The sequence below is a fragment of the Phascolarctos cinereus genome, unplaced genomic scaffold (genome assembly GCF_003287225.1).
Source record: "Phascolarctos cinereus isolate Bilbo 61053 unplaced genomic scaffold, phaCin_HiC Scaffold_726;HRSCAF=1367, whole genome shotgun sequence".
Lineage (NCBI taxonomy): Eukaryota > Metazoa > Chordata > Mammalia > Diprotodontia > Phascolarctidae > Phascolarctos > Phascolarctos cinereus.
The window spans coordinates 403764908-403784124 of NW_027556098.1; the positions used below are offsets into that span (position 1 = coordinate 403764908).

Genomic DNA, 19217 nt, shown 5'->3' on the forward strand with positions numbered 1-19217 from the left:
TTCAAATCCTGCTCCAGACACTTTTAAGACTGAGCAAGTCCCTTAATCTCTCTGAGCCTCAGTTTCCTCATCCATAAAATGGGGCCAATAATAGCACCGATTTCACAGGACTGTTGTGAGAACCAAATGAGATACTAACTGTAAAGTGCTCTGTTAGCTAACTGGCTAACAGGGCAGCTGGGTGGCGCCATAGTGCAGAGTGCTGGGCCTCATCTTCTTGTGTTCAAATCCAGCCTCAGACACTTACCCATTGAGTGGCCCTGGGCAAGTCACTTCATGCTGTTTGCCTTAGTTTCCTCATCTGTAAAATGGGGACTCATTAGAGAAGGAAATGTTAAACCACCACAGTATCTCTGCCAAGAAAACCCCAGATGGGGTCCCAAAAAGCCGGACACAACTGAAATGACTGAACAATAACAACAAAGCTAGTAACAACAGAAAACTAATCGAACACTCAGAGCTAATGGAAAAGTTAATAAGGCTACTTTATAGCTGGGCCCACAGGGTTTTTCAGGTTGCCCATTTTTCTTATACTGACTCCAAAGCATTCAAATTGATTTTCCTTTCTTACTGATTTGCGTTCTTCTATGCACGGTTCTGTAAAATGTTTAGCACATTCCCAGAAGGAATATTTCTAGCTCATTGCTTTGAGAGAACTTAGGGAAAAGATATAAAATCGTATTACGTTATGGGCCAGCCTTGTGTGGTTAATGAGGTTTTAGTAAGAAGAAATAGATATTGGGCCTGGGGGAGGGGAGCAGTGGGGACACGTGGAGGAAAGAAGACAGGAGGACAGATGAGATGCTCACAGAACCTCCAGACTTCCCTCCCTACCCCCCAAATGATAGGACGGATTAAAAATCCAATATTGTAAAAATGGTGCCTAGAGCGTTTTGGGAGAGACAGAATGCTATCTAAGGCCTCTGCTGATACTGGGTACTCTTCGTAAGTCTATTTGATCCCAAACCAAACTACCTAGCAGGCTAATAGAAGGAGTCTTAAAAAGTCGTTTATGGCCCATCTCTCAGAATAACATTTAGAATGCAGGGCAGACTTGGGGAAGGCGCAGCAGGAGGGATGAACAGCTAGATGGCGCCGCAGTGTACAGAGCGCTGGGCATAGAGCCAGCATGATGCATCTTCCTCAGTTCAAATCTGGTGTCAGACACCAGCTGTGTGACCCTGGGCAAGTCACTTCACCCTGTGTGCCTCAGTTTCATCCTCTGTAAAATGGGCTGGAGAAGGAAATGGCAAACCACTCCAGGGTCTTTGCCAAGAAAACCCCAAATGGGGTCATGAAGAGTAGGAGATGACTGAAAACTAACTGAAAAGCAGGAGGGAGGAGGGTAGTGAGTGGGAGGGGACTACGGTATGAAACAGTAAGAAGAGGGTTGGATCTGTATTCCAGAGAGCATGGTTCAAGTTCAACCCCTGCCACCCTGGGCAGGTGGCTTCCGTTCTCTGGCCCTCAGTTTCCTTCTCTGGCAAATGGGAGAGTTAGGCTACTCTAGGCCCTCTAGGGCCCCTTCCAGCTTGAGTTAGGCAAAGCAAACATAGCTACGGAAAGCAGGATGGGAAGAGGCAAAGACACACTAAGTGTATTTCAACGGTTTCCCTAGGGAAGTTTCCTGCCCCATCTCCACCCCGACCCCCCAGACACATACATACACACACCCACACCCACACCCACACACCCACACACACACACACACCCCTCCATTGTCAGTCATTTCAGTCGTGTCTGACCCCATTTGGGGTTTTCTTTTACTGGAGTGGTTTACTATTTCCCTCTCCAGCTCATTTTACAGAGAAGGAAACTGAGGCAAACAGGGTGAAGTGACTTGCCCAGGGTCACACAACTATTAAATGTCTGAGGCCTGGTTTGAACTCAGAAAGAGGAGTCTCCTGACATCAGGCCCAGCACTTTCCACTGCACCAGCCAGCTGCCCCCTGGCCCCCTATTGCCATGCCCATAATGGAAGTTAACATTTGTAATAACATAGTTCAGTTACATTATTGTTTAAACAGACCTGATCATTATCCATTACATTACTCCAATAGGAAAGTGAATTTCACATTCCAAACAGCTGATTTGTGAACGTACTAGACTAGGTAGAATACATAATACTCCAGACTAGGACCAGTTCAAGAGGGGTGTTCTCTAGATGTGTCTGTCAATGTGTGCATGTGAAATATATGATACATATAATATATAATAATAAATAAAATAATAAAACATAATACAATAATTAAAATAATATAATATAATAGACTAGGAGCAGTTCAAGAGGGAGTGCTCCCTGGATGTGTTTGTGAATGTATGTGCGTGAAAGGTGGTAGAGAGACTGCTGTTCACAGCCTGTCTCTGATATTTACTGGTCACCTACCTTCCCCAAGACTGTCAATGCAGAATGGGTGGCAATCTGCATTGATGGAGGGGATTTCCTCATACGGAAGTTCCATGTGCCAGTGAAATCATGAGTCCAGATCACATCATATACATCTATGCACACATGTATGGGGTGTATGGAGCGCTCAGGGAGAACTAGCCCCTCTGGCTTGCCAAGTCCTTTTCGGGGCTGCTCATCCATCTTTGGTGACCACTTGTCACCCAGCTCTCACTGACGGCTTCAAGAAGCTGTAGCATGCAGAGCAGCCACACCCTGGTAAAACTGTCTTGGCAGGCGGGCTAAGGCAGTTTGAGGGTAACCAACAGGTGAGTTGGGGGTGTGTACCCCAAGTATGTGGGTTTGGCCAGATTCCAATGGCCAAGAAGGCGGCTGAAACAGATGCTGTGGAGCGCTTAGAGCTTGGTCAGACATCACAGACACCGATGTCCAGTGCATCCCACACCATCACCAGCCATCTTGACTTGTGTCACTGCAATGACTGAGGAAGACAGAGTGAAGTTGCTGACTTTGTGCAGCTCTGCCTCACTTAAATCCAACTCGGGGCAGCTAGGTGGTGCAGAGGATAGAGCACTGGCCCTGGAGTCAGGAGGACCTGAGTGCAAATCTGGCCTCAGACACTTGACACTGACTAGCTGTGTGACCCTGGGCAAGTCACTTAACCCTGATTGCATCACCAAAAAGCAGAAAAAAAGAAAAAGACACTGCTGAAGGGAGACTCCAAGAAACCTTTTCAGCTGGGTCTCTTCTCTACTTTTCCCTTATTCCTTTTTCAGGCTGACTGTCCCTTCCTCTATACTATTAAATAGTTGTAGCCAACACTGCGTTTTTTGACCCCTCCCTCTACTATCTTCTTCCCCCTGGGCTCCATACTCCTCCACCACTTCCCCCTTTCATTCCTCTCAAACCTCCAGGATGATCCGGCTCATCTGGTTTCCATGTACCCTGAGAGTGCCCCCTTCCTGCCACTGCCAAAGGGTTTATTCCAAAATTCAGTGCTTCAAATTATAGCCTTTCAAAGCACAATGTGGGATAGTGGGGCCACAGTGGTTGGGTTGAGGGCACTGGGGGCCAGAGCCCTAGAAGCAAAGGGACATTGGGCTGGTCTTCAATAATTTGTTCTGTAAGAATTATCTTATGAATTCTTTCAGTTTCTCTCTTATGGTCATTACTGCGTCTACGGGGGGGGGAGAATTTTTTCTAGTTTATTTGGGATTTATTATCTCTCATTTACCTCTGTGCGCACACACACACACACACACACACACACACACACACACACACACACACACACACACACACACACACCTCTTTCAGACATATCCTAGGAACCTGACTCTTTTCTGGGGCTGGAGGAGTCGGTAGACCCAACCCAAGAGAGTTAAATTCTCAAGGTTTTGAGCTGATTTCATTTGCCAGATCCTTAGTTTTATGCATATGTCTTTGAAACCTTTAAAGCATCAAGCCATCCCAGCAGATACTACTTTCAGTGTCATTATTACACCTCCACTAAAGCTCTATCACCCTGTTGCCTCCACTCGGGGACCCTCAAAGGCTGTGACAACAGTGTGTGAGTGCTGGCTGGTATCACCGAGCTGGACAGGTTTTAAGAGCAGGTCTGGTGATGAACTGAATGCTTGTCACCCAGAAACCAGCCAGACTGTTTGCAGATACTCTTCTCCAGTCTCACTGAAGGGGAATGGGTCTTTCTGCCCTCTCCTCTCTCAAAGGGCCTCTTCTAAAGTGATAGAGGAGCTGGACTTTGGATCAATGGCCCAGCCCAAGGGAAGCCTGGAGTCTCAGTTTGAATCCTGACTCTGGTACCTGGCCCTCGGTTTCCTCATCAATAAAATATAAGGGGTTGTACTAGATCACTTCCAACATCACTTTCCAGCTCTAAGTTGGTGAATCTGTGGTCTATTCTCATTGTTATTTTTCTTATTATTTTGAAATGGATATAGCCAAGCCAGCTGATGTCAGGTTCTTTACTCAGAGAATGACACATACTTATAAAAAATTTTTATTTTAAAGGGAAAACATGCGGCACATTGAAATCAACGAGGGAAAATTCAGTGTTCTCCGGGAGAATCTTGAAGTAGAAGAGGCAAAATTAGCACAACTTCTCCAAGGGCAGGCGGAAGAGAGGCTTATTCAGGCAAAGATGGCGGCTGTCAGTATAGACCGCAAAAAAACCCTCCAACTCCAGTAAGTGATGCTCTTGATGATGGCTCTCTCCCTCTGCTGAGAAGGGAGTGGGGTGTGGTAGAAGGAGCCCTGGGTTTGAGTCCTGACTCAGCTATGTGGTGTTAGGCAAGTGTTTTCACCTCAGCCTCAGTTTCCCTATTTGTCAAATGGAAATTGTGGGATCTACACAACTCACTTCAATGTTATTTTTGTGAAGAAACCACTTTGTACTTGTAACAGAGCTTTATCAGTGTGAACTGTTAGTACTAGGTCCCCACCTGGACCATCCCTTGACTCTCTGGGTCATTCCCTTCTATGAGTGGCTGGGCCAACCTCACATCCATTGTGAGGGTGTGGAGAGGGAGGAAGGGCCCAAATAAGCTGTCCCTGCTGCTTCAAACACAGGGCTAGGCAATCCCACATGGTGAGGCCTGGGCCAGCAATCCTACCTACAAGCAAAATGATCATTTTGCCTATGTTAATGCTCACCCTGATAAACAGAATCAGAACCAACTGGAAATGCATTTTACTCAATATGTGGCAACTTTGAATTTGAAATACTGTCTGTACTCCAGGTTTTGCTGTCCTTATGGAATACCAGAGAGATAGCTAATTAGTTGGTGGGTTTTTTTTTCTTTTTGTGTGTGTGTGTGTTTTTTTACAGCAATATATTATGAGAACATTTTAAAACATAACTTTTCCCCCAGTTTTTAAAAAATCAGTTGAAAATAATAAGGTCATTTATAATGACTTCATGGAGAAGTCGATTATTTTCATTTATTCAATTAATATTTATTAAATGCTTACTATGTGTCAGATACTATATTAAGCACTGGGGATACAAAAAGAGGCAAAAAATAGTCCCTGTCCTCAAGGAGCTTACAATCTAATAGGGGAGAGAACATGCAAACAAATGTATATGAAGCAAACTGTATACAGGAAAAATAGAAAATAATTCATGGAGGGTGCTAGAATTAAGGGTTAGGAAAGGCTTCCTGAAGAAGGTAGGATTTTATTTAGGACTTAAAAGAAGCTGGTGGAATCTATCAAGGAAGTCAGGGAAGCTATCTGTAACTTAGAACTTATTTTTCCTCATGGAAGCAATGTTTTATTTGAGAGACAGCCTAATAATACCATGAAAAAACCAGGGTCAGGAGAGTTCTGGGTTCTTAGCTTTCTGACCATAGGAAGTCACTTAATCTCTGATGATATTCTATCTCCTTCATGAGTGATTGTGGGGCATAAACTTTATAAGCCTTGAGGAGTTACGGAAATGTAAGCCACGGTGATTCCTTGACCCTTGTCATGTAGGAAGGATGGGAAAGAGGCATGGTATAATGGAAAGGGTTTGGGCTTGGAAGTTAGAAGGCATGGGTTCAAATCCTGACCCTGTCACTTACAGCCTATGTGGCTTTGGGCAAGTCACTTAATGTCTCTAAGCCTCATCTGTATAATGAGGGGGGCTGGGCTTAATGACCTTTAAGGTCTCTTCTGGCCCTAGAGCTCGGATCCCAAATATGGTCTAGATACTACTCTACACCCTAAATACAACATACAACACTGACTCTGGGGTATGTCCGAAACTCATCTCTTTCTTCTCCCATTCTCACCTCCCTCTTCACCCTTGGAAACAGGATGGAGGGTTCTCTCTCTTCCCGTCTACCAAACAGTAGAAAAACTGGACTCCCTACCTTCAAGCCACTTAGTAGCAGTGATGCCTGGGGTAAGGGGTCTGGCAGGAAGAGGTGAAGGGTAACGGCAGTAATAAAGGGCAAAGACTGGAATTCATCCGGGTCAGTGGGTTGGGAGTTGGGGAAGTGGGGCACTGAAGTTTCCTACCAGCATCAACCTCCAAGAGCAACACTTTTCTTTTTTTTATTATGGCCCAGTTCCCTGTCATCTCCTTTCTTTTATTTCATTCTTTGCACAGGTGTTCATGTGTGACAAGCATTCTGCTAGGCATTGGTGATACAAAGACAAAAAAAATAACAAGAGTCCCTGCCTTCAGAGAGTTTACATTCCACTTCAGAGGAAACAATGTATACATCAACAAGTTAATACAAAGTAATTTTTCAGAGTGGGAGAAATGCTAACAGATGGCCAGGTCAGGAAAGAAGGGCCCCAGACGTCATCAGCCTGCATGTGTCCTTTGTGACTGGGACCGCCTTTTGTTTCTGGCTGTGATCTCTCCTTTCCGTGGTCAGCTGTGGCACAGAATGCATTCTTGTAACTTACAACTGATCTGTTTTTCATGGTTTTCTAAGGATTTTTACTATAGGAAGCATTGGGAAATGAGTATAAATACTCTTTCCATTTTTTGTTTTTGTTTCTGTGTTTTTTGAGTTAGACCCTAGAAAGAAACACCCATGTGTGTTAGACTTGAGGCAAGAAGCTTGGACATTTTCCAGAATGTCAGGGAAGAGAGATGGTATGGGAGTCCAGAATATTGCCTAGGGTCCCAGAGGATTAAGGGCAGGAAAGAGAAAAGTAGCTTCAGGCAGTTACGTCCCCTTCTCTGTTTTCTGTGTGGGACATTATTGGGCAAGGTAAGAAGTAGGAACCAGGGTTGGGACAATGGAGTCTAGATATTTGGGGGTGAGGGGACCTTTGGGGGGTGGGGGAGTCATTCCTCTGGCCCCTCAGCTTAATCAGCTCATTTTTACTCATGTCATTCAAGTTTACCAAAGCTGGAGAAACGTCCTAAGTCTGATTTCTTCCCCCCACCTCCACCCAAACCTCAGCTATTTTACTTGGGACAATGATTTTTTGGAAAGGAGCCTTATATTTGTGGATCCGTTGCATGAGTTTTTATAATACTGGAAGGATGGAGATGTACTGTTTAGAAACAATCTGCCAAAATTTGTCTTGAAGCAGATTTTACTATTTAAATAACACGAGCAGAAAACATTTTGAATATCCTCATTTGAAAGGCCAACTTTGTAATGACATCACACGTGTGTGTTGTCTCTTCTAAGTCTATAGCTGTCCTCACTGTATGATCCATTTCTGTAGAAAATGAATCCCCGTAGGACAGAGAGCCTGTTAAACAGGGGAGTATATCAATGCCTCCGTTGTCTGAGATTTTTACTTCCTACCACCATGCCTTAAAGACAGCCTGGCATAATGGATAGAGAGAGCCTGCCTTGAAGCTCAGCTGCCTCTTCTCAATACCACAGGCAACTCTATCACATGAAAACTTGTAAAGGAGGTACCAACCTTCATTGGTGAAAGGAATTTCCACACTTGGGAGTTCCCTATAATGATGAAATAAATCACAGCTCTAGTCCCTAAAAATTTGTAGGAGACAGGGGCAGCTAGGTGGCACATTGGATAGAGCACTGGCTCTGAAGTCAGGAGGACCTGAGTTCAAATCTGGCCTCAGAGCAAACACTTGACACTTACTAGCTGTGTGACTCTGGGCAAGTCACTTAACCCCCAGTTGCCTAAAAAAAAAAATTGTAGGAGACAGAATCCAAGAAAGGAACTGGCCTTCAAATCAATCAATAAGCATTTATTAAACATCTTCTGTATGCCAGGCGTTGTGTTAAGCACTGGGGATACAAAAAGAGGCAAAAGATAGTTCTTACCCTCAAAGAGCTGACCATCTAATGGGGGAGACCAAAAAGCAAAATATATGCATACAGTTACACTCAAGGGAGAATAAATAGAAAATATATACAAGATAAATGGAAAATAATTAGCAGAGGGAAGGCACTGGAATTAAGAGGGGTTGGGGAAGGGTACCTAAGATTCAATTCAATAAACATTAATTATGCACCACTGTGTACAAAACACAATGCTAGAAGCTGGTGATTTAAAGAAAAAAAGGGAAAAGATGCTTGTATAGTTGGTTTTTTTGAAACTTACACGTGATACGTGTTTATCTTGATCTTTTTCACTAGGAAAGCAATGGAAAGGGAAAAGAGTTATGAACTCCACCACCAAAAAATGATCTCTGAGGCCAAGAAGAATCATAAGATAGCAGTCCAGTTCCTAAGAACCACCTTGGCAAAGTATTCCTTGTGTTTTTCCCCTTTTCTGGTCCTTTCTTTTCATGAGCCTGCCCAGAAAACCTGGAGATGAGGTTCCCTGAACTTCCGTGTTGAAATGAAACAACTCTGTTGTCAGTGTTGGAAGTGGCTCAGGTCTTATCAAGTAGCAGTAAGCAACTGGGAGGCTCAGTGCATAGAACCCAGAGTCAAGAAGACCTGAGTTCAAATCCAGCCTCAGACACTTGCTAGCTGTGTGACCCTGGGCAAGTCACTTTGCCTCTGTCTACCTCAGTTTCCTCAACTGTAAAATGGGGATGATAACAGCACCTACCTCTCAGGGTTACTGTGATCCACATGACCACACGAGTTAATCTTTGGAGAGTGCTTGCAAACCTCAGGGTGCTGCAGAAATGTTAGCTATTAATTATTCTTCTCTGGGACCTGAATCCTCTTTCTTAGTCATGGCCAGAGGATGGAATTACATAAATTTTGCTCATCCCTACTGAAGTGGCAAATATTTTTTCCCCTATATAAGATAACATACAATAACAAACATTCATTAAGTGCTGAATGTGTGCCAAGCACCATGTTAATCAGTGTGAACACAAAGATGGGAAATGGCCCAATCCTTACTCTGAGGGAGTTTAGGTCATATGGGGAGGTAGGGAGGTAACATGCAAATAAGTAAATGTAATACAAGCTCAGGTGTGACAGTGGCCAAAGAGGCACCCAGAGAAAGTGCTCTAGGAAAACGTGAGAAAGGAAAGAAGCGTTCAAGCTTCCCTAAGAGTTTCACCCATTTGCCACCTTTAAAAAAAAATACGGCCCTGCTGAAACTTGATCATTACCTCCTCTCCCCTTCCCCACCTTCCACCGTTGACCTTTCAGATGCTTAATGTTATTCAGCCATGCTGGTTGCTTAAAAATGCTTCTTTCCAATAGGGTTCGCAAGAAAGAAGCCAGTGAGGAAAAGAAATCACAAGAATACATGAAGAGAAGAATGGATGCTATCATAGCCCTGAAGAACAACATCACCACAAATCGGGTACCATGTCCTTGACTGGACCATGCATTCTTTCCTCTCCTAGTTGTAAAGTACATGGGTTTTTTTCTGGAAGAGAGTTCACCAAGGATATGAGGGTTTCTCAAGATAGTGTCAGAATCATAAAAAAATATTGTCAAAACAATCAGTTAAACGACGTTAGGGATAGGACAGGACCCATGATTCCATTGGGAAGTCCCACATGAGGCAACTCCTTCTAACAACATAGATTGGTTCCTTCTCTATGGTTGTTAGTCCGAGAAGTGACTTGCCCAAGGTCACACAATCGGGATGTGTCAGTGCTGGGACTTGAACCCAAGTCTTCCTAGCTTCTAGACAAGCTTTATGTCCACTAAATCATGCAACTTAACTGTTTCACTGTGTCTAGAAATTCCTTGTTCTGGACTTGTGTCTAGAAATTTGCTGTTTTGATGAAAAACAGACTGGGAATTTGCTCATCATGGTGCAATCCCAGTATCCTTTGGACATATGAAAAAGTTCCTAATGGCCCTGAATTCAGGTTGAGTTCTTACTGTGGGTGCCAGACACCAAGGTCACATCCTGAAATCCAGATCACCTCCATTCTTTATAGACATCATATTATCCCCAGATAACACCAATATAACCAGGAAATTTGATCAGTCAGCTAAAAAAAAAAAAGGTAGTTGTATAATTGTATAGACCAAGCAAACAGCTGACTTTTTCAGTGTGTCATGGCTGGATTTGAATGCAATAGGAAATTACAAAGGTTTGATGAGGAAGTGTGAGAAGATACTTGATAACAGGACATTAGAGATCATTGAAAAACAGTTAATCAAGTGACCCAGAGGTCAAGTTCAGAGAGCTCAGCTAAAGGGAGGAAGAGCAGGCAGATATGACACAGGTCCAGGGAACAAGAGACCAAGTCTTGAACCATCTGCCAAAGTGGGGAGGACTATGCAGTTGTACTAGGTCTAGGCAGACAGGTGTCGGAATCAGAGTCTGGGACATAAGACACCAGGATTCTGGTCAAGACCATCAGAGCCCAGATGCAAAGGTCCTAAGCAGGATATCAGGGTTCCATACCAATGAGTCTAGGTAACAGGAGGTTCACCGCCAGGCAAGGAGGCACAGGGTCTCCTTTCTGTCAAAAATTGTACATGCTAACAATGTGTTTCTCTGTTTCCTAGGACACCCTCCAGAAACTTAGGGCCTGGGAAAAAGCCAGGGCTCACTTGGTTAAAGAGAAGGAAGAGGCTGAGAAGGAGGGCATAGCAGCCCAGGGAGGGGATGCTATCAAGCAGACTTTACACGAAAAGCGAAATATGGAACTAGACATCCGGAGACAGTAAGGATGTGGACTCAGAAGCTGAGCCTTCCTACCGCAAAGTGAACATGAGTGACGTAATATAGTGGAGCCAGCCATGCGAGATGTGGTCCCAAGGATGATGTCCCAATGCTTTTAGTTCAGAATTTGGGCTTTATGAGTCAAGACTCTATGTGGCTTCTTAATGTTGGAGGGTGGCTTGCCATCGCTGGATGGGGCTACCCTTCTACCCTGCTCAACCTCCACCTACTCGGTGGTACACAAATGTGTTTGTCACCTCCCCTATCTGCTGCATTCAGGAGCTAAGTAGAACACAATCCCTCTCCTGTCCCCCAGCTACAGCTTTGGGAATTTGACATCTTTTCTTCCATGATAAGGAATCTCAGATTTGCGTCTTACTTTTAGTAGCCACGATGATTTTAACAGCATGGGCATTCCTTCCCTACCTCAGGGCAAATCACAGTCCTCTGTCTCAGGACTTGGTCTTTGTGAGTTGCTATGGGCAACGGCCATTTACTGCCTGGTGGCCAACTTTCTGGCTCTGAACCTCTCTGAAGTTAGCTGGGTCCTTGAATGACAGAGGGGCCAGTACTCATGTACACACATTTTTTTTTTATTGAGTGGGAGAGGCAATCAGGGTTAAATGACTTACCCAGGGTCACACAGCTAGTAAGTATCTGAGATCAGTTCTGAACTCAGGTCATCCAGATTCCAGGGCTGGTGTTCTATCCACCGTGCCACCTGGCTGCCCCTGCTTCTAATCTTTCCAGGTGGGTAGCACTTGTGAGAGTTGGGACTTGGCTTTCACGGGCTCCAAGATCACAGGGCTGCTTCTATCCTATGTTGAGATATCAGAACAATCAAGTATTAATATAACTGGGGCAGGGGGGAAAGACAGGAGGATGGGATCTGTGTTGTCAACTGCCCTGGTGTCTCTCAGACACCAACCTTCACATCAACCTGCATAGTTTTGTTATACCGAAAATTAGCGAGTTGACCACCTAGGCTAATTTAAATTGTGGACTTTATTAGCACGCAGCTGCCAGGGATATTCACATCCAAATCAAGCAGCCCCCATCAGGGGTTGAGCTAAGGTTTATATATAAAAAAGCATGGGAAAGAAATGTGAGGAACATTGATGAGGTAATCCAAAGATGCAGGTGTCTTTGGGGCTATGGGTGGGAAAGTACAGGGAGTATATAGGACAGGGAGGGGGATGGATCTTTGAAGTCTGGCAAGAGGAAGAGTCCTTGGGCTCGCCAAGGACACCCCTCTCCCTCTGTCTTGATGAGATAATGCTCTGCAACAAGGGAAAGCTTTCTCACAACACAGGAACTTACTGAGGAATTGGGAGGCTTCCAGAGACATGATCTGAGGGCTGGGGCCTGAGCAGCCCAGCTCTGTGTAGCTGTACCAGGGAAAGAGAGGTAAGGGTCATGCTGAGGCCCATGCATGAATAACTGCTAGGCAGTGTCCTTGGGCTGGGGAGTGGTTGTCAGAGACAGTGTTTCTGAGGCTAGGGAGAAATTGGGGCACAAGTACAAGCACAAGCACCCAAGCACCCCATTATTACGGGTCAGACATCACACAAACCAGACCAGGTGTCCTGGTCTCTGGTATAAACATAATTATCTAAAGCAATTATATTGCAGGCTTTCTTATCCATTTGCGTTGGAGGTACGGGCTAAGCTGAGCTATGCAAGAGTACATTTCACTATTGTTTAGATTTAGGAGGAAAGAGGTCTGGGGCAAGATTAAGCACCAACTTTTGCTTTCCATGGCTTAAAGGGACCTACTACCTAAATGGCAAAATAACGTTCTGTATTACAGTTTCATGTAATACATCTCTCTTTCGGGGGGTCCCAAGTTCATGCTGGCATGAGAACCACAGGACTTTTCCATCCTTACATGGGTAGAACTGTCACTGTGTGCTGCTTTCACAGAGTGACTTCTCTCTTAATGGTGTGTAATTTCAGAATAATGCCCTAAATTTATATAACTCCTTCTTCCTCCTGAAGAGTAACTATTTCAGCTATGGAATCTCCTGGTAAAAGAAGGGGAAATGGCTACATCTTTTTGTTTATTTGTTTGTTTGTTTGTTTTTATGGGCAGAATCCCACTGCTCTAGGCCAAATTACAATTCTAATGCAAAGTGTGGTTTGGAAACCAGGCTCCTTGCCTCTAGCCTCAGGCTCTTTCATGCCAAGAACCAGGAAGACCAAGCACTGAGCTCCTCTCTTTCCTTCACCCCACACATGCCCAGTTTTGTCAATTCTATCTTCTCACCTTGCCTAGGTGACTCATTCTCTCCACTCACACAGCTACTACCTTGATTACCGTAACAGCCTCCTCATTGGGCTCCCTGACTCAAGTCCCTCCTGACCCAGTCCAGCCTCTATACTATGGCCAAAGTCATTTTCCTTAAAGCCACATCTGACCACGAAACCCCTTTACTCCAGTGAGCTCCTGTGATCTCTGGGATAAACTATAAAAAGCTCTGCTGGACTTTCAAAGTCCTTTACAGTCTTGCCCCAGCTTATATGTCTAAACTTACAGGACATTATTCTCTATCCTGTGTTCTATAATCCAGTCAACTTGGCCTTGTCTCTGTTCCTCACAAACACCACTACGTCTCCCATCTCCTGCCTTTACATCAACCATCCTCATTGCCTGCTATGTACTCCATCCTCACCTCAACCTCTTCCTTTTATTTGATTTTATTTCATTCTTGTTTTTTTAACCTCTTCCTTTTAGATGCAGCTCAGATACCATCTTCTCCATCAGATCTTTCTTGATCCCCCATAAATTTATTAACTTAATATTTTTCGCCATATATATTTTTATATGCACTTGTCTCTCCTGCTAGAAAGTAAGCTTATTGTGAATAGGGATCATTTCATTCTTTGTACTTGTGCCATCAGTACCTTGCACAGTGCCTCATATGTAGGTGCTCAATCAATATTTGTTTGTTGATTGTATACCATTGAATTAGGTAAACGTTTGCTTTGGTGTCAATATTTTTGATTTAGACTCTTTGAAGAAGAGCAAAAAATTCGCAAATGTGAAATTGTCAGTCGACTTCTGAAGGAAGAGGCCGATGATGAGAAAAGGAAACAAAGACAGTTGGACCTGGAAAATGGAAAGCGATGGATGATCAAAGCCAAGAAGCTCCCAAGCCTGAAGGAGAAGAGATGGCAGCATTTTATGAAAGTCTATGAAGAAAAAAGCCAGGCTTGTACCAGTGTGGTGGTAAGCCAAGGGCCCTTTGTCGTTGGAATGAGAATACCACTAAAACTAGGGAAAGCCATTTCTCCCTTGGCTTTAGGTCTCACCTCTGTGTCAAGTGGATAGAGCACCGGCCCTGAAGTCAGGAGGACCTGAGTTCAAATCCAGACTCAGACCAAACACTTGACACGTACTAGCTGTGTGATCCTGGGCAAGTCACTTAACCCCAGTTGCCTAAATGAAAAAAAAAATCAAATGTTGGAATTTTATTAAATATCCATGCTTTTGTGCTAGGAGCTGGGATACAAAATCAGAAAAGTTATTTGATAAACTGGCATGGCTCCCTATTGCCTTCGGGATCAAGTACGAAACCCTCTGTTTGGCATTCAATGCCCTTCATAGCTAAGCCCCCTCCCACCTTTCTCGTCTTCTTACACCTTCTGCTCTTTGATCCAGTGACTCTGGCGTATTGGCTGTTCCATGAACGAGACCCTCCGTCTCTCTGCTCCTGGAATTTTCCCTGACTGTCCCCCATTCCTGGAATGCTCTTCCTCCTCATCTCTGCCTCCTGGCTTCCTCTAAGTCCCAACTAAAATCCCACCTTCTACAGGAAGCTTTCCCCATCCCCTCAACAGCAGATACAAGGAAAGCCAAGGATATTTCAATCCCTCTCTTCCTCCCTTATTCTTTGTGTTTTTCTTGCTCTTCAGGAACTCCCAAAATTATTCTGCAAGGTCTTAGGAAGAATGAAGTGGAAGGTTATAAAGGGTTAAGAGGTGGTAAGGGAGAGGAAATCATGCCATCAACACAGCAAAAAGGGAAAACCGTGAAGCACCTAGGGGGTACGGTGGATAGAGTGCTGGGCCTAGAGTCAGGAAGGCCAAGTCCAAATCTGGCCTCAGACACTAGCTGTGTAGCCCTGGGCAAATCATTTAACTGCTGTCTGCCTCAGTTTCTTCAACTGTAAAATGGGGATAATAATAGCACCTACCTCCCAAGGTTATTATGAGAATCAAATGAGATAATATTTGTAAAGAGCTTAGCACAGGGCCTGGCACATAGTAGACTCTATATAAATATTTATTCCCTTCCCTTCTCCTTTTCTATGTAACTAATCTGAGTATACCATACATTTTAACTTTCTGCCTGCTGTATTAAAATGTTATGTGTCATTTAAAAAAATACCCAAAGAGTTATCCTTTTGTTTTTAATGGTGTATGAATGGAAGAAATGCTGGTTGGCAATATTTGATGGCAAGAAATCAATAAAAAAAATTATATGCATTTTTTTTTTGCTTTTTAATGAAGCAATCGGGGTGAGTGACTTGCCCAGGGTCACACAGCTAGTAAGTGTCATGTGTCTGAGGTCAAATTTGAACTCAGGTCCTCCTGAGTCCAGGACCGGTGCTCTATCCACTGTGCCACCTAGCTGCTCTCCACTGCACCACCTAGCTGCCCCATATGCATTTTTTAAGTAAGCATTTTGTCATTCCAGTGTCAAATGAAGACATGATAGTTAAATAGCACTGAGCCCCTATCCAACATACAGTGCTGAGTGTTTTCTATCTCTGATTACAGGACAGTCACAAATATGCTGCCATATCTGAACAAAAGTACTGCTCGAGCATTGGCTCTACTGATGATGAATTCCTTAATATTCAGGAAGAAGAAACACTAACAGAGCCAGAAATTATGGGGCTCTGGAGTGAAAAGTATAAGCCCTACAAGGTAAGAGCTTTCACTTGTTTGTTTAAATTACGTAGCTCTACAAATTGGCATCCTGGCCTTTAATCGATTCTATCTCTTAGATTTCCAAATGAATAATTATATACTTCAGATGTAGCTCTCTCTTGGTGCTTATCAGCAAAACCTAAATCTGAGCCTGTAAAGGTCAACACTGAAAAAAATCAGAGAGGAAGTTTTTCTGTTTTTTAATACTACCTACTACCTTTCAACGTAAAGGGGATTTTGTAATGCATACAAGCTGTCTACTACAAAGGCAGCTAGACGGTATGGTGGATAGAGTGCTGGGCCTTGGATCAAGAAGACCTGAGTTCAAATCCAGCCTCAGACACTTACTAGCTGTGCTGGGCAGCCATCCAGGGACAGCACCAAGTTAAAAGCCACTTATTCAAGATGGTTCTAGCCAACTGTGAGTTTGATTTCTATTATCAAACTGGGAAGACCATAATGTGTGTAGATGAGCTGAAGATGCGATGAAAGTTGGAACTGTGTCCTGGCATGTTATGGGAGACTATAGATAATCCCACCATATTTGGTACCAGGAAGCAGCTGGTGCAACCCAAAATGTTCACTTGAGTGCCTTGACTGCCCTGTACGATGACTTTGGACATTTGGATGGAGAAAGGACACTCGATTTAGTAAGACACAGATTCTGCTGGCCCAAGATGGCAACAGATGGTAATAAGAATGGGACTTGTCTCTGACATGTCCAGTGGAAAGGGCTGCCAACCCATGCTGCATATGTGGAGGTCAGAAGGATCAGCAGACCTCTGGAACTTCTGTGCATTGAATCTCTATCTCTGGAAAGACAGAACTACCATGAGCCACATTCTGTTGGTGGCTGACCATCTTGCCCAGTATATGCAGTCCTTCATACCTAACTAGGAAATACGAAAGTTTTTAATAGTTTCTAAAGTGCTGTGGGAAAATATTCCTCTATATATATGATTTCACTGCCAGGGTTCCCTGACCAAGGTGGAAGCTTTGAAAGCAAGCAACTCAAGGAGGTGTTGACCTGGGGAATGAGAGGCTGATTGTGCTGTTCTCCTCTGAGAAAGAGGGGTATTGAAGAACTATAATTATATCTGTCCACCTCCCCAAACATTGTTAGCCTAGAGAAATGATTTTTTTTTAGGTTCAAGCCACTTTCCTGGTTGCTGTTGCTTAAAGGGGAAGAGGTACCCCAAGCTTACATCTGCATACTCGACTCCTTGCCAAATACCAGTTACACAAAGACTATCACAAATAGTGAATTGAAAGTAGATCCATTTATCCAAGCAAATAACAAACAGGAATCAGAGATATAAGAACACACAGAGTGAATTAGCTCCACTACTGGGAGTGAGATGATCTCAGCTGTACCTGAGAGAGAAGCCTTAATCTCACCCAAAGGGAAATTCCCCAAAGAATTCAGCTGGGGAGGCCAGCTGAAAATCAGGGACATGTCTGCTTTTCCTTACATGTTTGCTTCCACAGTCTTTTCTATTTCTATGGGTCTCTCCTCTAAAGAAAGCTTAGAACCATGTGTCCTTTCTCAATTCAGGAAGGAAAAAGAATGTCTCCTCTCTCCAAAGCTCTGAGAATAACTTTCCCCATCACACAGTCATGCTTCACTGAATCATCATTCTATCCACCAATGAGGAGAGTCTTTTGCAAGTATTCTAGGTCTGAAGCTGGGGTTACAAATATTTTCATACAGAGAAATCTTGTTGTTACTAACCACCTTGAATAGAAACCAAGAAGTGGGGTCGGTGGGTCAAAGGGGATTTGACCCTAATTCCAGACATTTTCCCAGGTTATGTCCCATGCCTGCAATTCTCTTCCTCCTCATCTCTGTCTCCTGACATCCCTAGCTTTCTTCAGGTCCCATCTAAATTCTACTTTCTACAAGAAGCCTTTCCCAATCTGTGTTCGTTTTTCACTACATCATTTCCTATTTATCCTATATATTTCATTTGCACATAGTTGTTTGCATGCTGTCTACCCCATTAGACCGTGAGCTGATTGATAGCAGGGACTTTCTTTGTCTTTCTTTGGATCCCCAGCACTTAACATATGTGCCCAGCATGTAGTAGGCACTTAATAATGCTTCTTGACTTGACTCTTTTTTTTTTTTAGGAATTAGTCCCTTTTCTCTCTACAATCTCTTTCTTGTAGATGGCTCCCAAATCCACATACCATATGCTCATCCTTCTCTACTGAGTTTCAGTTCATCACCAGCTGCTTTCAAGATATTTTCTAGACATCTTGTAGGCATCTCAGAATCAATCTGATCAAAATGGCAATCATTATCTTCTCCTTGAAATCCAGTCCTCTTCCTCACTTGTCTATTTTTGTCAAGGCCAACACCACCCTTCCAGTCACCCACATATTTACTAGCTCTGAGCTAGCCTCAGTTTCTTTCCCTTCTCATTCATCCTTCATATGTGCAGTCAATTGCCTAGTCTTCCTACCAACATAGCATTTCTTCCTTCTCTTCACTACCATGGAGTTCAGGTACTCATCACCTCTTTCTAGACTAGAAGCCTTCTAATTTATCTCCCTGCATCTAGCCTCTCCTCTTTCCAATCCATCCTCTGAACAGCCAACTGAGATTCATGAAGTACAGGTCCAACCATGACACCCCCTGCTCACAGTAGCTCTCTTTTGCCTCTAGGATAAATGCAGACTTCTCTGACATTTGAAGCCTTCACAATCAAGCAATGTCACATTAATTATACATGTAAATCATGCAAAATATATTTCCATATTAGGATGGCTGCAATTGTTAGGAAGTTTTCTTTATGTCAAGTAAATCACAAATTGTCTTCCTTGCTATTCTCCATACACAGTATTTCATCTCCCACCTCTGCTTCTTTGTCTGTCATCACTCCATTTCACCTATTGGAGTCCCTAACTTCCCTTAAAGGTTCACCTCTTATGCCTTAACCTTCAGGAGGACCCATTTGACTAACCTCCCCCCAATTTACTTTATATACCGGATGTCCCAAAAGTCTTAATGCCATTTAAAGCTATTAAAACTATTGTACTTACTAATTTGTGTACATTATTCTCCTCCCCTCCCCCCAACAGGACATAACCTTCTTGAGGTCAAAGAATGTTTTATTTTTTTCTCATTTTTCTCCTTAATGCCTAGCGCAGAGCTATATAACATGTACCAAATAAATGCTTATTGAGTTTTAAAATTCCAAGTTGTTTTCCACAGTGGTTGGAATAATTTACGCCCCACCAGTAGTAAGCCGTCTCACTGAATTTTTCAGTCTTTAATCACCTGTACCAGTTTGATTGATGTGAGCTTATGAGTCTCATTTGCATTTCT

The 19217-nt window shown here is 43.6% G+C and overlaps 1 protein-coding gene across 4 annotated transcripts in view; it reads left to right on the top strand.

Moving 5' to 3' along the window:
- Window positions 1-19217, top strand: part of CFAP74 (cilia and flagella associated protein 74) — a 125354-nt gene that overhangs the window by 20985 nt on the left and 85152 nt on the right. For all 4 annotated transcript variants that reach the window (XM_020975933.2, XM_020975941.1, XM_020975948.2 and 1 more), the window contains 6 exons: window positions 4439-4612; window positions 8494-8604; window positions 9526-9628; window positions 10795-10952; window positions 13961-14180; window positions 15734-15883. In XM_020975933.2, coding sequence (XP_020831592.1) covers window positions 4439-4612; window positions 8494-8604; window positions 9526-9628; window positions 10795-10952; window positions 13961-14180; window positions 15734-15883 — 916 coding nt within the window. The remainder of the gene's footprint in view (window positions 1-4438; window positions 4613-8493; window positions 8605-9525; window positions 9629-10794; window positions 10953-13960; window positions 14181-15733; window positions 15884-19217) is intronic.